At 39.8% G+C, this 22,906-nt stretch overlaps 1 protein-coding gene and 2 long non-coding RNA genes across 4 annotated transcripts; 1 reads left to right on the top strand and 2 right to left on the bottom strand.

Moving 5' to 3' along the window:
* Positions 1 to 633: 633 nt before the first annotated feature.
* Positions 634 to 5,364, top strand: LOC131723414 (uncharacterized). Of its 2 annotated transcripts, XR_009320267.1 has the most exons (6): positions 634 to 914; positions 1,095 to 1,685; positions 2,434 to 2,477; positions 2,979 to 3,228; positions 4,182 to 4,311; positions 5,008 to 5,364. It is a non-coding gene; the product is annotated as an uncharacterized LOC131723414 (long non-coding RNA). The 2 variants fall into 2 exon arrangements; XR_009320266.1 differs by lacking the exon at positions 634 to 914 and having other exon boundaries at positions 924 to 1,685.
* A 1,811-nt stretch (positions 5,365 to 7,175) lies between these two features.
* LOC117417536 (uncharacterized) lies at positions 7,176 to 8,286 on the bottom strand. Its single transcript, XR_004546746.2, has 3 exons — positions 8,076 to 8,286; positions 7,649 to 7,737; positions 7,176 to 7,232 (listed from the first exon to the last, which is right to left on the bottom strand). It is a non-coding gene; the product is annotated as an uncharacterized LOC117417536 (long non-coding RNA).
* Positions 8,287 to 16,320: 8,034 nt separating this feature from the next.
* On the bottom strand, positions 16,321 to 22,640 carry LOC131723390 (macrophage mannose receptor 1-like). The gene is made up of 4 exons (XM_059017120.1): positions 22,574 to 22,640; positions 21,706 to 22,026; positions 20,129 to 20,508; positions 16,321 to 16,332 (listed from the first exon to the last, which is right to left on the bottom strand). Exons 1-4 carry the CDS (start codon positions 22,638 to 22,640, stop codon positions 16,321 to 16,323), a joined length of 780 nt encoding a protein of 259 aa, XP_058873103.1.
* Between the last annotated feature and the right edge of the window lie 266 nt (positions 22,641 to 22,906).

The following is a 22,906-nucleotide window of genomic DNA, read 5'->3' as shown; positions in this document are numbered from 1 at the left end:
TTTTTCTCTTTAATTTAATTACATTTAATTATTTCATTTATCACAATGTATCACACATGGGGATTGCATTCATTTGCAGTCCATTATAACCTCATTGTAATGTTTACACGTCCTGTAGTTAGTTTCTAGATTCTCAGACTATACAGAGTCAGTTTGATGTCATTGTTCAACATGAACTTTATTGTAACAGTATACAGTCCTTATCATGGATGTGTACACGGTTTTATTTACTATTTTATATTGATTAATTCATTTATTTATCTAACACTTCAATTAGTGTGTGTAATTCATGATGAGTTACGTGTGCTCTCATTTATCAGCTGATACAATATGAATTCATGATACATACATTTCTAATTGTAATAATGTAATTCCGTGTCTGCAATACATCATGCATTACATATGAACAGACGCTTATTTTAAAGTGTTACCATGTATTTAATACAGCGTTGACCGGCGTAAAGATAACATGTCGTTCTCCTCAACTAACAAGAGGGCAGTAGTAGTTTTAGTAGCTATTTCAATTCGATTGGCAGCTCACTCGTGATCTCTGCATCGTCTCTTTGGTTCACAGCCGCAGCCAGCCTCCCGCAGCGGGTGGAGCTTAGTGACGTCACGCAGCAGCCCTCGCAGAAGGCGTGTCTGTGCAGAACTGCGCAGCAGCGGCGGCTTTGGAATTCAGTGCGCGCGCGCATTCGAATCTGCCTCCATGTCGGATTCCGCGCAGCGCTGCAAGAGCCGACATGGAGAACTGTGGCATCCAGCTTCATAACCTCGTCGAGCCGCCCTCGCATCGGGATAGGGAGACCAAAACCAATAATACGAGGTGGTTCCGACCAGACACGCCTTCTGCTAGGGACGCTTTCATTTCAGTACAGGAAACAGAAAGGTGTGCTGTGATTACCTGGAGAGAGGTGAGTGAAGTCGCTGGTGATTTTACAACACGCTGTCTCCTGCTGTTCAAAGTGTTTAGTTTGGGTTGAAATGTTTTTTTTTTTTAAATAATAATTTAAGAGTTTTGTGTTTGTTTATTACCTGCACGGAGTTCCGGAAAAATAAAATAATCCCTTTTCTCTGTTGAATTTCACACACAGAGTGGAGCGTGTCATTCGTATCTACAGACAAGTTGAGCTTTTCAATGAGATTGTTTTTTTTTTTCATTAAATATTTAAACGCGTTTAAATTGTGGTAGAGCTTTGCGGGATTCTGAAAGAAGGAAGTTACTCCTTGCAAACACTGTTGTTTGTGTCGTTTCTTTATCACACTAGAGAAGTGATGAATATGTTTGAATGAGAAGGCTACGGTAAAAACAAATATATCTTACTAAATACAAACCGAAGGCGGTGTTTCTGAATGCAAAGTGGATTCTGCTAGACCAGTCTCAAACTAAACCAGTGAAGATGGACGCGTCAGTGTCTCTGTGTCGTTGTTTCAAGACGAGCTCACAGTGAACGCGGCTGCAGACAGCGGCACAGGGGAGAAGTTTGCTCTGAGCTTCGACTGGCAGGCAGGGCTGCCTATTAGGCAGGTAATAAAACACCTCTCCGCGAATACCCGCCTCCTCATTTACATCACAAAGGAAACACGCCTTCTAAGGGCAAAAGCTGCCTGTTTCCACGCCCTCGCATTCAAACTGAAAACTGCGCGCCAAGGTTTTGCAGCAGAACAGATTTGGAATGAAAAAGGTAGGATGTTTTATTCATCTTCTCAAAATACACCGTTTTTAGCACAACGTGTGCACACAAAGGCATTTAAATATGTTGAGTTACACCTTAAATATGAATATGAATATCTTCTTCTGTTAAGTTGTATTATATAAGGTTTTTTTTTAAGTGTAGCTATCATTTCAAATATTAGTGATGCTTAATCTCTACCTTTGTCTCGTTTTGTTGTTCAAACGTATATTTTAATTATTCACTTTATGTGCAGCATTTGTGCTGTACTGTGTGTGCAAGTTGTTCACAGTGATCCACAACATTCAGTTACACATAATTTATAATTGATTTGCAGTTAAAAATGATAATACAAAATATAATAAACTTACCAGGCATGTCAGCTGAAGTTATGCTAATGTCCTATGTCTTAAGCAAATATTGGTAACAGAATAACAAGGCTGGTTACTCTAAACTAAATTATTAATTTACCAGCTGGTAAGACTACTGTAGTTAAAACACAGAGGCCTGGAAGGCAGGTTTACATTAGGTGTTTATAATGGGCACATGCCTGGCAGGCTGGTTTATAATGGGCACATGGCTGGCAGGCTGGTTTATAATGGGCACATGGCTGGCAGGCTGGTTTATAATGGGCACATGCCTGGCAGGCTGGTTTATAAGGGGCACATGCCTGGCAGGCTGATTAAAAACAATTGTAATTGAAAAAAAAAATGCTGTAGCTTGCCATTATCATAATTTCATTCTGATATTTTTTTCTCAGAGAAATGCCTCCCAGAAAGCGTAGGAAGTGTACTTCGGTCACTGGTAAGTATGAATTATTGTTTGTGAATAAATAATTATATTTTAACAAATTACTGAATAGTTTATGTATAGAGCCACTATCGTAGTTTGTAGAAAATGTTATATGGCCTAATGTGTATGACTATCAGTAAAGTATCTGATTTTTTTTTTTAACAACTTATAACACTTTAAAATGTAAACTCCACAATAATGTCTTCAGTATGGCAGCTCATGGACAGCACTTTGGCGCATACATTTTAAAGTGTTATAAGTTGTTAGAAAGGATGTTAACAATGAAAGAGAAAATATCAGATACTTTACTGAGAGTCATACCAACACATCAGGATGTTAACAATGAAAGTGAAAATAACAGATACTTTACTGATGCAGTTGGACTAACACATTAGACCACATACCAACACATTAGACCATATACCAACATTTTCTACAACCTACGATAGTGGCTCTTTAAAGCAAGTAACGTAGTGTTATTTACAAGTAAGGTGTTGTATTTTTTTCCTTTAGTGAAAAATCATGCTGAAAAAGCTCATGCTACATCAGCAACCCCTGCTGCTTGTTGAGAAAGCGACACTGCTTCCCCACTGCCACAGGCATGCCCTCCTTCCTCCAGCACAGTCGCTGTGTCACTTCAGCATCCACCTGTATCACTGGCTGTGCCTCGCCCAGCTGTAATGCCCGACAGCATGGATACACCACAAGTATTTGCTGAAGTCGAGAGCCTTCTGCCTCTTTCTTTCAACAAGAGAAAGAAAAGGTAATATAACATAAATAAACAGATTCATGTGATATTGAAACATTCCATAATTTGTTAAGTATTCTCAAGTTCATTCCAAAGGCTTAATGCAGAATTAAATTAATTCTGAATTAAGTAAATACCTTTTTATGGTTTCATTAAATTTACATTTGTGTATCAATTTTGCAATGTTGGCCATATTTTGTATCTTATTATTCTTATACCTTTCCCCCAAAGATACAATGTGACAGCAGAGGAGATCAGGAGAAGGATAGGTCCACCTGAGAATGTCAGCCAATTCCCTGGTTGCATATCTAAGGGTAGATAAAAATAAAAAGAGTGAGCTTAAAAAGAAGATTGAAGAGACAGTTGGCATTAGTCCTGGCCCTACAACCACTGTAACTTCCCTGTGTTCCAAACTGACTGAGGGTACATTAGTAAATGTCCAGTGCAATGTCAACACACTAAAACATATCAATCAGTATTATAACACATGGTGCAATATACAGACCACTGCATTCAACAGCTTCAAAATACCTTATCTCAATAGTGTAGTGTGGGTAGCCTTGTTTTTAAAACCTAACAATCTAATTATATGTTTCCATTCTAAGTTGTCTTGCATTCAGGCACCAGCTTAAGTCAAATGTAACAGGGCGACTTACAATTATTACAAGATATCACATTCTTTTTACATACAATTACCCATTTATACAGTTGGAGCAATCTAGGTAAAGTACCTTGCTCAAGGGTACAGCAGCAGTGTCCCCACTGGGGATTGAACCCACGACCCTCCGGTCAGGAGTCCAGAGCCCTAACCACTACTCCACACCGCTGCCCTGCAACATGCAAACAGTAAACATTATATTTATCATTAAATAAATCCATTATTTGTGAATATAGAAAAATGTAATGTCAGTCTTATTGTACGTTAAAAGTTGATTGTTACAATAATAGTAACACTTTTCTGTCTTCAGGAGAAGCCTGCGGTTTAGGTGTGGGCATCGGCAAGATGGCAGTGAGGATGATTCCTTTTGACAGGATCGCATTTTTGGAGGGCTCGATCACAACCAAAGATGTTGCCATTGGAAAGCTTCATGAATTTAAGTATGTTTCTTTACAGTTTTACACTAGTGATGAAAAACGCAGGTGTAGTGTAACCAAAACGTTAAATTACAACAAATCTGTAACAAAAAATATACACTATGACTATGAAATATAGAAAGTAAAATCAGACCAAAATATTTCCCATGTACAAAACAATAAAGTTAGAAAGAGGGGTCAACCAGAGAAAGATACGATTGCAATCAAATGTGCGAAATTGTAAAAAGACTTAATTAAACTATATATTTTACCTCTCCAGTTTTTTATGCACGTCACTCATTTTGTGGAAGCACAATTGTATCATTAAATATAGAAGGCAGGATTTGCACTCTGCCTTTACCCGCTATGCCACTTGTGAGCCCCAGATTATTATTTTTAAAGTGTAAAGGTACACATTAAAACTTCTAAATAGACTCGCAGATTTTCTCAGGATGATTTTTTTCTGCTGGGCGTCTCAATATTTTTTGTTTTTATTTACATACCATTACAAGATAAAATGTTAGGAGCTAAAAACAATCCTCATTAAATATTGGTTAAAATCAGTGTCTAAGGCTAAAAGCAGCTTACATAAAACCACATGACTGGTTTATTGAGTATTGCAGTGTGAATTGTATTATTCATTCTTTATATATATATATATATATATATATATAGATATAGATATATATATATATATTCTTTTTTGTTTCTCAATGGCAGGGAAACCATCAAGAATACAACAGACCAAATTAAAGAAAGTGCTACGGACTTTGACATGGCTACTCATGGACTGGGCTTTCAAATGCTTGATGTTTACAGTTCTGTACTTCAAAAATGTGCTGATTCCCAGACAGAAAAACTGCAGAATGTGTAGTTTTAGATGACACTGAAAATAAAGCATCCTTTGCATGTATGTTCATTATTTTAAAAAAGGGCTTGTTCAAAACATTTAGAACAATTCTAAGCAAAGAAAACCTAAAATAGCATTTTCTGTAAGGCATTTTCTTTTCTTTTCTATACAACCTCTTAAATATATATTTAAAAATGTACCATAAAAATACATAAATAAAGGTATTGTACAACATCTCGTATCTGTAGTTTCTTGTTTTATTTGTTTATGGTTTAAATATTAGCAGTATTAAAATGTAAAACTGCGCATAAATGCTTCAGCAGACTGATACAGAGCAATACAAAGTACTGGACCCAATTGTGGGAAAAAGTGCTGTACAGAAGAACCCTCCTCCCCACATCTCGGCTCTAATGACACCCTGACATGTTCCCCCTTTGAAAGAAATTCAGTTCAGGCTTAGATTTTTATGTTAACAATTTGCTTTTACACTACTCGCTACTTAAAGATTGCACTTTCTATGTACTACAAATCATATTTTTACAACTTCTATTTACAAAGTGTTACAATAATGCATATTTAAGTTTTATTTAAGTAATCTGATTAAGAGGGAAAAGGGAGACATACCATATCAAATATCGACCAACTTGGCCAGAATACAATCATCAGCAATTAGAACTATGTAACATATATTTTATTTTTGATAACATGCTGCCACTATAAATATAAATAGCTATTTCACTCTTACTTGAAGAGACCTTTGAGGTCCTTAACGGTTGTAATTTTAGTCCAGTTTTGTGTGCTTTCTGTAATTCAAAAATAAAGGCATGGGCTCATAACAGCACATGTTCAGCTTGATTTTACTATCTGATTCTTTGCTACCAATTATTCTTTTTCTAAAGGAACAGACTTTGAATTTGGAATCAGGTCTATGGGTATATAAAGCTCGATTAAGGGGTTATTTAAGCTGATATGAATGCATGTCTATAGCATGGCTTCTTGCTCTTTCAATGCGTTTTCTGTAAGCATGCAGCCTTATAATTTTTATTTTACTGCTGGCCATGCTATACTGTCCTAATGCTAGTTGGTGTGCACGTTTTACTACAGCATTCAACTGGAGATTCCTTATAATCACTGCTGTCACACCACTCCTTTAAGTCTGAAATCATCTTCTTTACACACATCTGTTTATTGTGTGATTGACAATTTGCTGTGGTTTTCGCAAAGCAGTCAGTTACCTCTTGGTTAGGGTTCTGTGTACCAATTAACTCAAAGTCTTAGACAGACACATATTTCTCCAAGACTATTGGCAAGACAGGTACACTTGGTTTTGCACATGTACTACTCCAAAACTACCAGCACAATGTACAATTCAATGTTTTCCATCCCACTCATAGCAATGCTGTTCAGTTAGTGAACTGGCTAATTCTTTTCGAATTCCATCAATATCAATCCCCTGTTCTTTGCACATCATTTTTGCAAACTCAATATGCTTGCACAAATTACCCCTTTCAGAAACGGCGCATTCACATTTCATGCTAATTAAATCCACAGCATAACATTTTGATTTATCTGCTTCTGAAGGCACTGTGCAATGGCCACCTGATTTGTAAACAGAATTATTTTGAAGGCCTTTGTTCTTCATACGTAAAGCAGATTCTGCAGTATCCTGTGTTTTGGAATCAGAAATCCTCTGAGCACCCTGAAGATCTTCCAGATACCTACACCATATACAAGACAGAATACAATTAGTAGAGCAGTATTCTATTATTCACATGCTAAAAGTTATGGGTTGTGTAAATTATATACATGACAAAAATGCATTTACCTGTGGTGCACTCCTTATTTGTACAGACACCGAAATAAATGTACACAACAACTTTATGTTCTAGAAAATTACAAATATAAAGTATAATGTATTTATTTTTTGAAATCCAACACTCATTTGCAACACTAGACCACATAAAAATGCTAGTATTGGAAATGTTACACAAACCTGTAGTAAGTGACCACCTTGGTATTAACTAGTAGAAGTAGTTAATCAACTCGTCTGTTTGCATAGCCATGAAGAAACTGATACTTCATGCTGAAAAAAAATCTATGGGAAAAAAAAGAAAAGCAAAAGCAATTTTTTTTATTTTATTTAGTATCACCAATTTTTTTCCCTTTATCAGCAATTCAACTTGGCTGACCGCAACAACTCCCCGCCACCTCAGGAGGGATGAGACAAAGCATGCGCCCTCCGATACAGCACTGTCAAAGCCATATGCTATTTTTCGCACTACAAGCCCAGAGCTCCCACCCCCTAGCGTACACATCGTTTGGAGGAGTCGATGCAGCTAGAAATGCCAACGCCCTGAACCTGCAGGCGCCAGGTCAATTGTGCGCTGCCCTCTCAGAACTCCTGGCCAAAGCTGGCAATGGCATAGACAGGATTCGAGACAAGTCTGTCTCTTGCCTATAGTGCTGCAACTTATGTTTTTGTTTTAATCACTATTTTTACATAATGCATACCTCTCAACAAGGTTGTTCGTTTCACTGTCTTGGTGGTAAACTCTCCATCCAAAATTGGCCCACATGTCTGCATTTCGAAACCAATGGTCCTGTAGATACTGTGAAATTAGTCTATATTGACAATCATTTCTTTTGACATCTTTTCAAACTTGGCAGCCTAAAATGAATAAAAATAAATAAAAAAATGTTAACAGAAAGACATGCATACCAAATTTTTTTTTTTTTAAAAATACACGTTTGTCAATATACAAATTCTATTAAAAAGATGGGTAGTTTAATTATGGTAAATGGATTATCCATGAATGAGCAACAGTATGTCATTATTGTGGTGAGAAGGAAATTAAAAAACAAACTTTGAACTCATCAATAAAGATCAGCACCTTATGACATTTACTAACGTGGAAGAAAGAAAGAAAAAGAAACTTACTGTACTGCATTGTTTTAAGGCAATCATAGACCTAATCACTTCATTTTTTGCAGACAGATTCTGACTGCATCCTCCATCACGTCGGACAATCCGTCTGTGTACCGCCTTTAAAAAAACAAAAAACTAAACGTTGATAATTATCACTGTCTAAGTCTGTGTTAGAAAGTACTATAGCACATGGTCTGTTTTTTGTTTGCTTTCAAAATTGTAACTATTGTACAGATTTTTTCAAACTTATTGTATATTAGTTTTTTTAATTAGTTTTGAATTTGCTATGTATCATGGATTGTGTAAATTACATAATAATAATAATCGTTATAATAAATCAAGTATAATCAAATCTAAGTATGAAGACACATGTAAAATGCAATTGGAATGAACAGTTTTCTGACTGCTACTTTGTTTCACTTTTGTTAGATCACATTAAGGAACAATGTTTTCATTTTTTATCAATCAGATTGTCATTCAATTCCCTTCCTGTAACCTTCAGACTTAGGAGATACCAAATTTCTACCATAAAATCTTTTTTATTTTATTTTATAATGCACACAAGTTTGCATTCTGTCATTTTGCCAAAAGCTGGTCTGGGAGGAGGCAGATATTTTCTGAATATATAAGGCAGGGGAAGGCACCCCTGGTCCTGGAGTGCCACAAACCAGTGATTCCCAACCCTGGTCCTGGAGGACCCCCTAACCTGCTGGTTTTTGTTCCAACCGAGCTTGCAAGTACGTAATTGAACTAATAATTTGCCTAATCAGAGCCTTTTAATTCTTTTAAACAGTTGGGGTTCCAAGTTTGGCATAAAATTGTATAAGGAACTTGAATTTTCCAACTTTTTATAAGTTACATGATTTAAAAAGTCCAGTTTAAATTATTACTTAAATTAACGGTTCAATTAAGTAATTGAGCGCTCGTTGGAACAAAAACCAGCAGGGTAGATGGTCCTCCAGGACAAGGGTTGGGAACTACTGCCACAAACACTTCAGATTTTTGTTTACCCCAAGACCAATTATTACCAATTATTGGTCTAATTAAGTAATTCAGAGCACAGTTGGAACAAAAGCCAGGAGGGACACCAGCCCTCCAGGACCGGAATTGCCCACCCCTGCTTTAAGACCTTGTATGTGAATTCTACATTATGGATATAAATACCCACTCAAGTACTTTAATACTAAGTGCAATTGAAATCAGTAGGTTATCTGTAGATATATTTAAGTAATTAGACATTGAGGGTCGATTGCACTGTACCAGTTAGTCCACTTGATTCATCTAACTAGTGCAGTAGTCTTACCAGCTGGTAAGACTACTGTAGTTAAAACACAGAGGCCTGGAAGGCAGGTTTACATTGGGTGTTTATAATTGGCACATGCCTGGCAGGCTGGTTAATAATGGGCACTTGCCTGGCAGGCTGGTTAATAATGGGCACATGTCTGGCAGGCTGGTTTATAATGGGCACATGCCTGGCAGGCTGGTTTATAATGGGCACTTGCCTGGCAGGCTGGTTTATAATGGGCACATGCCTGGCAGGCTGGTTTATAATAAGCACATGCCTGGCAGGCTGGTTTATAATGGGCACATGTCTGGCAGGCTGGTTTATAATGGGCACTTGCCTGGCAGGCTGGTTTATAATGGGCACATGTCTGGTTGGCTGGTTTATAATGGGCACATGTCTGGCAGGCTGGTTTATAATGGGCACATGCCTGGCAGGCTGGTTTATAATGGGCACATGCCTGGCAGGCTGGTTTATAATAAGCACATGCCTGGCAGGCTGGTTTATAATGGGCACATGTCTGACAGGCTGGTTTATAATGGGCACATGTCTGGCAGGCTAGTTTATAATGGGCACATGTCTGACAGGCTGGTTTATAATGGGCACAAGTCTGGCAGGCTGGTTTATAATAAGCACTTGCCTGGCAGGCTGGTTTATAATGGGCACATGCCTGGCAGGCTGGTTTATAATGGGCACATGCCTGGCAGGCTGGTTTATAATAAGCACATGCCTGGCAGGCTGGTTTATAATGGGCACATGTCTGGCAGGCTGGTTTATAATAAGCACATGCATGGCAGGCTGGTTTATAATGGGCAATTGCCTGGCAGGCTGGTTTATAATGGGCACATGCCTGGCAGGCTGGTTTATAATGGGCACATGCCTGGCAGGCTGGTTTATAATGGGCACATGTCTGACAGGCTGGTTTATAATGGGCACATGTCTGGCAGGCTGGTTTATAATGGGCACATGTCTGGCAGGCTGGTTTATAATAAGCACATGCCTGGCAGGCTGATTTATAATGGGCACTTGCCTGGCAGGCTGGTTTATAATGGGCACATGCCTGGCAGGCTGGTTTATAATAAGCACATGCCTGGCAGGCTGGTTTATAATGGGCACATGCCTGGCAGGCTGGTTTAAATTAAGCACATGCCTGGCAGGCTGGTTTATAATGGGCACATGTCTGACAGGCTGGTTTATAATGGGCACATGTCTGGCAGGCTGGTTTATAATGGGCACATGTCTGGCAGGCTGGTTTATAATAAGCACATGCCTGGCAGGCTGATTTATAATGGGCACATGCCTGGCAGGCTGGTTTATAATGGGCACATGCCTGGCAGGCTGGTTTATAATGGGCACATGCCTGGCAGGCTGGTTTATAATGGGCACATGCCTGGCAGGCTGGTTTATAATAAGCACATGCCTGGCAGGCTGGTTTATAATGGGCACATGTCTGACAGGCTGGTTTATAATGGGCACATGTCTGGCAGGCTGGTTTATAATAAGCATATGCATGGCAGGCTGGTTTATAATGGGCACTTGCCTGGCAGGCTGGTTTATAATGGGCACATGCCTGGCAGGCTGGTTTATAATGGGCACATGCCTGGCAGGCTGGTTTATAATGGGCACATGCCTGCCAGGCTGGTTTATAATGGGCACATGCCTGGCAGGCTGGTTTATAATAAGCACATGCCTGGCAGGCTGGTTTATAATGGGCACATACCTGGCAGGCTGGTTTATAATGGGCACATGCCTGGCAGGCTGGTTTATAATAAGCACATGCCTGGCAGGCTGGTTTATAATGGGCACATGTCTGGCAGGCTGGTTTATAATGGGCACATGTCTGGCAGGCTGGTTTATAATGGGCACATGCCTGGCAGGCTGGTTTATAATAAGCACATGCCTGGCAGGCTGGTTTATAATGGGCACATGCCTGGCAGGCTGGTTTATAATGGGCACATGTCTGGCAGGCTGGTTTATAATGGGCACATGCCTGGCAGGCTGGTTTATAATAAGCACATGCCTGGCAGGCTGGTTTATAATGGGCACATGTCTGGCAGGCTGGTTTATAATGGGCACATGTCTGGCAGGCTGGTTTATAATGGGCACATGCCTGGCAGGCTGGTTTATAATAGGCACATGTCTGGCAGGCTGGTTTATAATGGGCACATGCCTGGCAGCCTGGTTTATAATGGGCACATGCCTGGCAGGCTGGTTTATAATAAGCACATGTCTGGCAGGCTGGTTTATAATGGGCACATGCCTGGCAGGCTGGTTTATAATAAGCACATGCCTGGCAGGCTGGTTTATAATGGGCACATGCCTGGCAGGCTGGTTTATAATAAGCACATGCCTGGCAGGCTGGTTTATAATGGGCTCATATGCCTGGCAGGCTGCTCATTTTTCACTAAAGTTAGATCTTTTTAAAAGTGATTCTATTATTTGTAATGTTAAACTGCAGTTACAGTGTGATTTTATGAAGCACTAGTTTTTGTTGTGAATGAATGCAGGCACGTTCCTCCTTATTCTGTGAGTGATGCGGTTTGCTCAGAATTCCACCTGCGGTCGGGTAGTCTTCGCTCGAGCTTCATCCCAGCCGTGGACACTTTGTGGGTGTTTATCGGGTTAAAGTTTCTACTTACATGGAGCTACCCTTCAGTTCAGACACCTCGTACAGAAAAGTGAACATGTTTTGTGAACTGTTTGTAAAACATGTTAAGAATAAAAGCACAGCTAACTTTTTTATTTTTTTTATTTGGATTCGAGTGCATGTTCGTGTTTTGGTCTCTGTGTGTGTTCCCAAGTCAAAGCCTCCTTCCTGGCTTTAGAGAAGAGAGTGTCATGCCTGTGCTGTTATGATATGCTGAAATAAAGTTGCTGAATGTAATCAGACTGCAGCCAGTTGATTTTATCAACTCGTCATTCAAACCGGAGACTGGTTGCTATTGTGGTTACTGTGTTGACGCCGACAGCAAACACTATTCCAGTCCACGCACCTGGACTCGCAGGGCCCTCTGGTGGTCCTTTAAAGAGAGTACACCTGCGGCAACTTCAGGTGATATGTGGGACAGCACTCCCTAGTGGTCATGATGGGAATGAGTATCCATTGTTTGACCCTGGGGCCCCACTAGACTAAGTGAGGTCATATCTACAGAGGAGAGAAAACAAAATGAACACAAAAATGCAGATATGTGACCATAAAGTGGCATAGTCTGCTTCATGACAGGCGGCACTTTGAATGAAGTCATGCTGTAACCCTTTCAAGACCAGATTATTTATTTAAACCTGCAGACAATGTCAGCAACTGCTGGTGAGCTGGTGATCAGCTATGACTTGGGAGCTGTTACAAAATGAACATCAAATAGATTCATTTAGGAGTGTAGACAACAAACAGCTGATATAGATCCATTCAACCAGCACCCAGTCACATGAACCACACTGTATAGAAAGGGATCCATCGCTATAGAGCAGCCTTGTTAGAGGACTGTAGTCTCTGTGAAAATAGTAATAATAATAGAAAAGATGCAATAGATTTAGATTGAAACTTTATTGAAATAAATCAGCAAAAATACATTCAAGAATACAGAGTAGTAGAGTATTGTTATCATGCACAACCCTTCATACAATACAGTGACATGAATCACGTATTTTCTTTGGTACAGCTCGTTTGATTTCTATGTGTTTGCATGAGATGAACATGTTTCATGAATGCATGGATTTGCCCCCCCTCCCCTGCTCCCCATACACTATAATGAGAAATAAAACTTTTTCAGTGACCCTGTTATTTTTTGTTTTTACAGCAATATAAATTAAATATCAGAAAAATAAGGCATTTCCATTGAAATCATAAGCTGTAGCAAACCACCCTACTCATAGCCTTAATGACTGAACCCCATGTTGTATTGCACCCTGCAGACTGCACATATATTTCTGTGTGATAATGCAGACCTATTTAAATACCATAGGGGGCGCCACAGTGCTAGTTTATGCTGCAGCTTCACTTGCATTGCGACAGGCTCCAGTCCTGGAGGGCTTTTCCTCCAGGTAGAAACACAGCCATGGTTGGAACACAGACCTGGACTGGAAGAGACCAGCTTGCTGAGCTGCACTAGGACAACTCCTCTCACTTATCCAGACAGAGGCTTTAGCTGCCCATGTCATTGCACTGGAGGATCATGTGAAAAAGAGAACTGTCCTTCATCTGCCATCTACCTTAGCCCTGTCCCCCTGATAAGCAATTCAACACCTGTATCCTGGCTGCTGTTTGTAATGTACTGCAGCATCAAGACCTTGCAGGTGATTGTATAATTATACAGGAGCTTGCTCCCTTCCTCCCTCAGTAAATGTGTTTGTGGTGCCCTCTATGGGATTTAATAGTACACTGCAAGTTATACATTCATTCTGTAAATCCATGCTCTGCCATGCCCTGGTGAAGAGGCCTGTTACTCTGTTACCACTCTGAATATATTCTTTACAAGGTGAAAGAAACTTGCACCAGTAACTAATGTAACCTCTATTAGAATCATTTACTACATTAAAACACACACCCCAGCACCTTAATATAAATATGTGCTGCACCAGTAAATAATTGAACATATATTTAAATTATTAAAATATATGTTCAATTATTTACTTTAACTTATCATTAAATTAAAAACACACACCCCATCACCTTAATATAAACCAGTGCTGCACCAGTAGATAATGTCAGAGTAATATAAACCAGTAGATAATGTCAGAGTAATATAAACCAGTAGATAATGTCATATTAATATAAACCAGTAGATAATGTCAGAGTAATATAAACCAGTAGATAATGTCAGAGTAATATAAACCAGTAGATAATGTCAGATTAATATAAACCAGTAGATAATGTCAGATTAATATAAACCAGTAGATAATGTCAGATTAATATAAGGCAGTGCTGCTCTGAAAGCCCCCGCTTGTCATTGTGGGTGCTGGTATCTCACAGCTCGAAGTACTTCTCCTTCTCCTCCTCCTCCTCCTCCTCTTCCTCCTTGTGGAATATCTCCCCGTCTTGTTTTCTCCAGCGCAGATTAACACCGTCCATTGGAATGTTCTTGGAGAGGTGCTCCCGAATCTGAAACAGCAACACAAGAAACACAGTGTTATCAAGAGCACCACATCTCTCTGTGTATCTATCAGGGAAACGAGAGGAAACTAGAAGGAACTAAAGAGAAGCAAAGTCAACGTGAGATTAGCTCATCAGTGTCACACGAAGCCCAGTACACAGGAAGCAGTGTCAGTTTGGATTTCTGAAAGGGCGTGTCACCTACCTGCTCTAAAATGGCTTCGCTCACTTTGGGGTCTTCAAGATTCACTCCTTTGGGTACGTTTAGTTTGACCCTTGCTGTTGCCATGTTATCTGTGCAGACAAACAGAAGAGTTCACACAGCCATTAAATAAACCCCATGTCAAACAATAAGACCAGTGAGGAACCTTCGATGATGCACTAACCCTTTGAATGTATTCATTTTGTTGCATTATACAATTTTGAAATATAATTTAATTAAAAAAACTGCCTTGGTTTAATATTGCTAATTACAGCTTTATTAAAACACAGGTAGCATAGAAATAAATAAAGTAAACAATAATTAAACACACAATTCATTTTCCTTCAATACTTCAGGAAAGCCCCGCCTTGAGTGCAGTGTCTTAGACCTCAGTTTTCAGCATAGTGAATGCAGTGTCTTAGACCTCAGTTTTCAGCATAGTGAATGCAGTGTCTTAGATCTCAGTTTTCAGTATAGTGAATGCAGTATCTTAGACCTCAGTTTTCAGCATAGTGAATGCAGTGTCTTAGTCCTCAGTTTTCAGCATAGTGAATGCAGTGTCTTAGATCTCAGTTTTCAGTATAGTGAATGCAGTGTCTTAGACCTCAGTTTTCAGTATAGTGAATGCAGTGTCTTAGACCTCAGTGTTCAGCATAGTGAATGCAGTGTCTTAGACCTCAGTTTTCAGCATAGTGAATGCAGTGTCTTAGATCTCAGTGTTCAGCATAGTGAATGCAGTGTCTTAGATCTCAGTTTTCAGTATAGTGAATGCAGTGTCTTAGTCCTCAGTTTTCAGCATAGTGAATGCAGTGTCTTAGATCTCAGTGTTCAGCATAGTGAATGCAGTGTCTTAGATCTCAGTTTTCAGTATAGTGAATGCAGTATCTTAGACCTCAGTTTTCAGCATAGTGAATGCAGTGTCTTAGTCCTCAGTTTTCAGCATAGTGAATGCAGTGTCTTAGATCTCAGTTTTCAGTATAGTGAATGCAGTGTCTTAGACCTCAGTGTTCAGCATAGTGAATGCATGCTTTGCCATTGTTGCCATCTTATTTGCTTTCTTGTTTCCTCTACGTGTTTATGACTGGCAATATGATCTTTTAATGGTACTGACTCATGCATGATCAACGGCAGCAAAGCTTGAACAATAGTGTCCCACCATCCTCATAGAGATCATCAGATTTTGTTTTAGCTCTGTCTTTTACTGAAAGATTGTTTTTTTTTCTTCGTTGGTGCAGCTGTCATGTTGAGTTTCAGCAGCACAGACACGCGAGTGAAGTCACCTAAACTCAACTTGCAAACAAACGCATGTGGTATGTCGTCTTCAATCACTACACTGTACTGTACATTACATTTTTGACAGTTTCTAAACGCTTGATATGATGGTATTTCTGAAATGTTTGTTTTTTAAATAAAACAAAACCCGTGAAAGTATGAGTATTGTGATTTTTATTTAGGTTTATTTATGTTGACTATTTATACTTCTAAATAATGCAGTAAGATTGAGCTTCAAAAACGTTTTCTATTACATGATGCGTTCAAAACTGAGACGTTCCTAAGCAGCACCGGGCAGCCCTCTCCATAGAGGCAGAATCTCCAGATGCCTGCTTCGCCCGCCCTGCACTACTGGATTCACTGGAGCCCGAGCGAGCTCTGTACTAATGTGACGTGCATTTTAACAGGGAAATCAGAGAATCATCTGCAAGACACACGGAAACATGCTTATGTTAATGCTTTGCACAAATGCTCTCAAAATGAGATGTTGGAGTCTCGAGGGAGGTTGATATATGATAACTTGTAAAAGTTAATAAACTGAGTGGAAGGTTGTTGCCAGTTACTGTGTAAAATGTGCGCATTTCACCCTTAGAGGAAACACTGAATGTGAGTTAAGTGCAGGGCTCAGGTGAGGTGCTGGTACCTAGAACACAAGAAGTAGACGTGTAGAGGTAGACTTTCAGCGATTAACTCTTCTGTTTAGATGTTTAGATGAGTGTCTAATGTTAGGGCAGTTTTCAACAGTATAAACAGGGTTACCTGTAGACAGATTATTTGTACTGGACAATATAATGTAACTCTATACATTAGGATTCCAAACCGAAAGACAACCTTCTGCTCTCCTAGTGTTGTTGCTGAATAGTTGCACACAGCTCTCCCACAGCTTATATAGCTCTAGTGGATCACATGACACGTGAGGTGGGCTGTCAATCACACTAAACAGACTGCCATCTTCAAACTGCACTTACCTTGAGAGAGCGGAGTGGAAGGGGGTCTCGAGGATTCTGCTTCTTTTAAAAGAAAGAGAAAAAAGAAAGTTTATAACAAAGCCAGATTCCTGCAGTGGTTCTGAATCCACTGAAGTGATTACACTGCATACCTTGAGAGACTGGAGTGGAAGGGGGGCTTGTGGGGTCTGAATCTGTAAAGAAAACACACAACAACAAGATTTAGTGTTTCCTGTTTCAAGTGTATTGTTCAAATGCATTTAAATGAAACTGTGTCTATGCTGCTGTCTCCACCAGGGCAATGCTGACAATGACATGGTTTATTGTTTTAAAATAAATATAATGAATAGACAGTAAGAATGTATATCACAGCACACGCCTCTCCTGGGTATAACAATGAGGGGTAGCTGCTCCGTCTCACACTCTTAATGACCGGGCTGGATTCTGGTTCTTCAGATCTCTAGGCTACACCCTGTCCTGCTCTGGAGGTCAGACAGCTACTGTAGGATCAGATGGACTGAGCCTCTGAGTCCCTGCTCACAGACTGGGGTACAAACACTGAGCTGAATAATTAAATGAACCCATGCAAAACAATAAGACCCCACGTCGTCTGTAATGTGCAGCACAGAACGTGAGTTAAGTGCAGGGCTCAGGTGGGGTGCTGGTACCTAGAACACAAGAAGCAGGCGTGTAGAGGTAGACTTTCAAAGATGAACTCTTGTGTTTAGATGTTTATAGGAGTGTCTAATGTTAGGGCAGTTTTCAATAGATTTAAACATGTTGTCAGTCATGTAGTCAGTTGCCTCACGCTAGATTCAGCTTTCACATTATTGTTGCACACAAATCTCACATGGCTTCAATAGGTCTTGTGGTTCACATGACATATGTCATAGCCATTCTACTGTGGTTTGTGAATCACACTGAAGTGATTACACTGCATACCTTGAGAGACTGGAGTGGAAGGGGGGCTTGTGGGGTCTGAATCTGTAAAGAAAACACAACAACAGGATTTAAGTGTTGCGTCCGTCGCTATCGTTGCAAACCAGGCGGAAGTGTAGCGTGACGTACTAAACAAACGCAACGCTGTGAGCATCATTTTTCAACTTTTGAAAGCATGTTTTAAACAGTCGCAATTGTTGCTGACATTTCTCAGTCCAGTTTTTCTTGTGCGTTGCCAGTTGTGCTAAATGTACTTTTGAGGTGAACACCCAAGTACCTAGTTTTGACTAGTCAGGGTGTACTTACAAGCCTTGAAAACACATTTCTATGACATTTCTGGTTTTCCCAGCAAGTTTGGCTCAAGAGCCTGCACATATGCAGCAGTGTGGAGTGGTGGTTAGGGCTCTGGACTCTTAACCGGAGGCTAGTGGGGTCAATCCCACATGGGGGACATTGCTAAGTTTGCTACAGTAAAAACTGTATAAATGGGTAATTGTATGTAAAACATAATGTGATATAATTGTAGAAGTTGCCCTGGATAAAGGCGTCTGCTAAGAAATCAATAATAATAACGTGCACCTCTAACCCCTCCAGCTCATTCTGAGCATCTGTATAGGACCAGGATCTATTGTGTGTTGACTGTTTAAGCTACTAAGTAGACCAACTTAAAAATAATAAATTAAAATTAAAAAAACCCTAAAATCATTTAGTTTCAATTTAAAATAATCTTTTATTCGCATTGCACAGCAATGTGTACAAGGCAGCAGCATGATTTATTTGATGTTACCAGCAGGCTAAAGTACAAAAAAGTGCACTAGGTATTCATTTGATTTTAATACTGTACACTGTATAGTCCTACTGTACAGATTTCTATTTGTACATAATGTAATGTGTAGCCTCCCCAAAACACATGAGTGTTATTTCAGTGCAATGATTTATATTTAAAATACATTGAGAACTATGAATATATGTGTGTGTGATTGTATTGTATTGTATATATATAACAGTATTAAAATAGGTAAAATGAAGACAGAACAGAATGCATTGTACAGATGACGTTTACATTTAACAAAAACAATGTTATTTTGATTCTTGCATCCTTGCATGTACAGACGTTATTCTTCAGGCACCCTCTGCTGTAGCAAACCACAACTCAACTGCCACTATTTGTCACATGACTCTCGCTAGAGATCTTACTAAGGTGACGCAAATGATATTTAAATTAGTATATTGCAGCTCTTTTCATCAACACATTTTCTCTTCAGTACATATGACAAAATGGATATTTTGGGAATTGTCACAACGTAAATATGTAGTGTTCAAATGCATTTCAGTGAAACTGTCTATGCTGCTATCTCCACCAGCAAAATAAATAAATGCTAATAAATTCAAACAATAAGTCATTTATTACAAAGCCACATTCAAACTGAACTGATACAATGGTGAACTCCCTGTTAAATTATTGAGGTTGATAAGAGCACTGAGATTCATTTATAACTCATGGTGTGGGCTGTCAATCACACTGAACAAACTGCCATCTTCAGACTGCACTTACCTTGAGAGACTGGAGTGGAAGGGGGCTTCGAGGATTCTGCTTCTGTAAACAGAAAAAAAGAGAAAAAATAAAGTTTATAACAAAGTCATATTCCTGCAGTGGTTCTGAATCCACTGAAGTGATTACACTGCATACCTTGAGAGACCGGAGTGGAAGGGGGGCTTGTGGGGTCTGAATCTGTAAAGAAAACACAAGAAGAAGATTTATTGTTTCCTGTTTGAAGTGTATTGTTCAAATGCATTTCAATGAAACTGAACTGTGTCTATGCTGCTGTCTCCACCAGGGCAATGCTGACAATGACATGGTTTATTGTTTTCAAATAAATATAATAAATAGACAGTAAGAATGTATATCACAGCACACGTCTCTCCTGGGTATAACAATGAGGGGTAGCTGCTCCCTCTCACACTCTTAATGACCGGGCTGGTTTCTGGTTCTTCAGATCTCTAGGCTACACCCTGCCCTGCTCTGGAGGTCAGACAGCTACTGTAGGATCAGATGGACTGAGCCTCTGAGTCCCTGCTCACAGACTGGGGTACAAACACTGAGCTGAACAAGAGCACAGACTGAACAGGGAGCCTTCAAATCACAGCAGAACAATAGGTACTGATAGCTGCAATCCACATCACCCCATTACCTCTGGAAGGATATTGACCATCCCATCAGCCTGAGCAGGGAGCCTGTGACTGATTCTCAAAGTGGAAACTGCTAGATTTGTCACCACCAGGACCTATTGAAGATCTAATCATGCTTCCCTCTTTGAACCTGAAGGTTTGTACTGAAGTAAATGAGAACACAGTCAAAACAGTGTCCTCACCCTCACAGCACAAGAAGGACATCTGATTGTTGCAGCCATAGTCAAACCATCCACCAGTGTTACTCATCGCCACACAGTTCTCATCCCCTCCCCCATTGTTTGGATCCCCTTTGCTCCAGCTGTGAAATGTGTAGTTATCCCCCTGGTGTGACCACTTCCAGGGCTCATTGAACAGGCCTATCCAGAAGCGCTTGCCCTGCGCTTTCTTCACTATTTCTTCATTTTCACTGGCGTTCTTTATACTGACGAGGTCAGTGTGGTGTTCTCTACAGTACTGCTGAGCTTCAGTCCAGGTTTTCAGTTCTTCAATCAGGGTGTATCTCTCAGCGATGTTGCTGGTCTCTGTAAACACAAACAGCAGATCAAAATCAATGTCAGCTGTGGAGGTGCGCTGGCTCTCCTGTTGTATAGTGATTGAACCCGAGTCACACCCGGCTCAGCTATCAAGGTCATGAAAAGCAGCATCTCTAGCAGTGCATGGGAGTCTCTTTAGTTTATGTCTGAAAAGTATTTAATAGCAAAGTGGGGGATGGGGGAGTCTATTTAATGATTTAGGAATAATCATTGTTCTTTTTCAAATTGATCATTCATATTTTCCTCACAGTCGGTGCACAATCAATATGAAGCAAACAGTATCACTATAAACACCCCCCATGTGCTTTCATGTCTTTCCTGTACTGGCTGCTATTTGTCTGTTTAAAAGTTCCAATGACAGTTTCAACATTCTAAAGCTCTGAGGGTGTCGACTGCATGATAATGAGCACCCTACTAGGAACCTGATTGGCTGAGGCAGTGCAATGACGGCTTAGTTCAGGTGGCTGTGGTATTATTATTATTATTATTATTATTATTATTATTATTATTATTATTATTATTATTATTTCAAATGTAAATAAAAGCTACATTTGTCACAAGCAACAAGACTGGCTCATCACTGTGGAGGTTGTACCTCATGAAACATGGCACCTGCTGTGCTATCAGCTGTGTATCAAAGTCTGTCCTTCGCTCATGGTGACTGAAACTAACTTGCAACAGGGAGATGCAGCTTGTATATATTGCAGAATACCTGTCAGACTTAATTTGCATAACAAACAAATCAGTCATGTGAGGTTCAGCCCACTACACCCAATACAGCAAAACTGCAACCCTCTTTATCACCTTTTATTCTAATACAAATAGTTATTTAACTGCTAAACATATTTCTTCTACATGTCTGATAAGGGCTACATATTTAAGACGAGGATTTTGCTGTCTGGAATATAAACAATCTAAACCAAAAAATAAGAACATTTCTTTGAAGAATTCACATTTTCTTAAGTTTCTTATGAAGGAAAAACAATCATAAGAAACTGTTATGAATAACACACCTTCTTAACATTTTTTCTTAATAATAAACTTAGAAACATACTGTATTTGAGAGGATGTTTCTTCTTTTGAACGTTTTAAGATTACAGCCCCTGTGCAGTATCCAGGGAATCTGGCTTCATCCCCCAGTCCAGTCAGCTGTTTCATTAACAAAGGAATTGAATCTCAACTCACCGCTGTAGCACATGAAATAGTTTCCCTGACTGCAGAGTGAATCCTCCCACTCTCCCTTTGAATTGACTGAAGCACAGAAGAGGTATCGTCCCCAGTTGAAGTAGATGACATCACCTCCACTGGACCACTGCCAGTTCTCTTTATCATGATGCAGCCCAATCCAATACCAGTTACTATATGAAGGTATAAGACCTATAAGCTCATTAACCCTGGCCTGGTCTTGAATGCTGGGCAGGTCTCTGCCTTGGTTTCTGCAGTAGCTCTGAGCTTCCTGCCATGTCTTCCAAGCTCCTTCATAGAAACACTGACCAGAGGAGCCGCCTGGGGAGAGGGGACAGCACAATAAAGATGAGTGAAAACGTGTTCTTCAGTGAAAAGAATTCCACTGGAAATGGAACCAACAGTCACAGATTACTGGTCTTGTAAGAATGTGGGACACTAGTAGAAGTGTATGGTGATAATAAATATACTAACAACATGCTTGTGGTTTGTACTGTAACACGAGTATCATTCTGGCATGAGTGACGAAGGTCATGGAAACACCAGGTAGACAAAGAAATCGTTGTGAGAAAAACTCAGTTCACTGTCAATCAATGCTAATGTTATTTTAGAATGTGTAAAGGTACATGTCTTGTTATTATATGATATTGCACAGCACAGCACAATACCTTAAAGCCTAAGGAAATATAACTGGGGTTTTGTTTATTATTTTTACCCAATTTAGACCCTCTGTAATTGATTCTCAAAGTGGAAACTAGTAGATTTGTCACCACCAGGACCTATTGAAGAGATCTAATCATGCTTCCCTCTTTGAACCTGAAAGTTTACACTGAATTAAATGAGAACACAGTCTGAACAGGGTCCTCACCCTCACAGCAGAAGAAGGAGATCCAGTTGTTGCAGCCATAGTCAAACCATTCACCAGTGTTACTCATCATCACACAGTTCTCATCCCCTCCCCTATTGTTTGGTTGCTCATAGTTCCAGTTGTGAAATGTGTAGTTATCCCCCTGGTGTGACCACTTCCAGGGCTCATTGAACAGGCCTATCCAGAAGTGCTTGCCCTGCGCTTTATTCACTATTTCTTCATTTTCACTGGCATTCTTTATACTGACGAGGTCGGTGTGGTGTTCTCTACAGTACTGCTGAGCTTCAGTCCAGGTTTTCAGTTCTTCAATCAGGGTGTATCTCTCAATGATGT

The sequence above is a fragment of the Acipenser ruthenus genome, chromosome 55, assembly GCF_902713425.1.
Source record: "Acipenser ruthenus chromosome 55, fAciRut3.2 maternal haplotype, whole genome shotgun sequence".
In the NCBI taxonomy this organism is placed as follows: domain Eukaryota; kingdom Metazoa; phylum Chordata; class Actinopteri; order Acipenseriformes; family Acipenseridae; genus Acipenser; species Acipenser ruthenus.
This window is presented reverse-complemented; position numbering and strand designations above follow the sequence as displayed.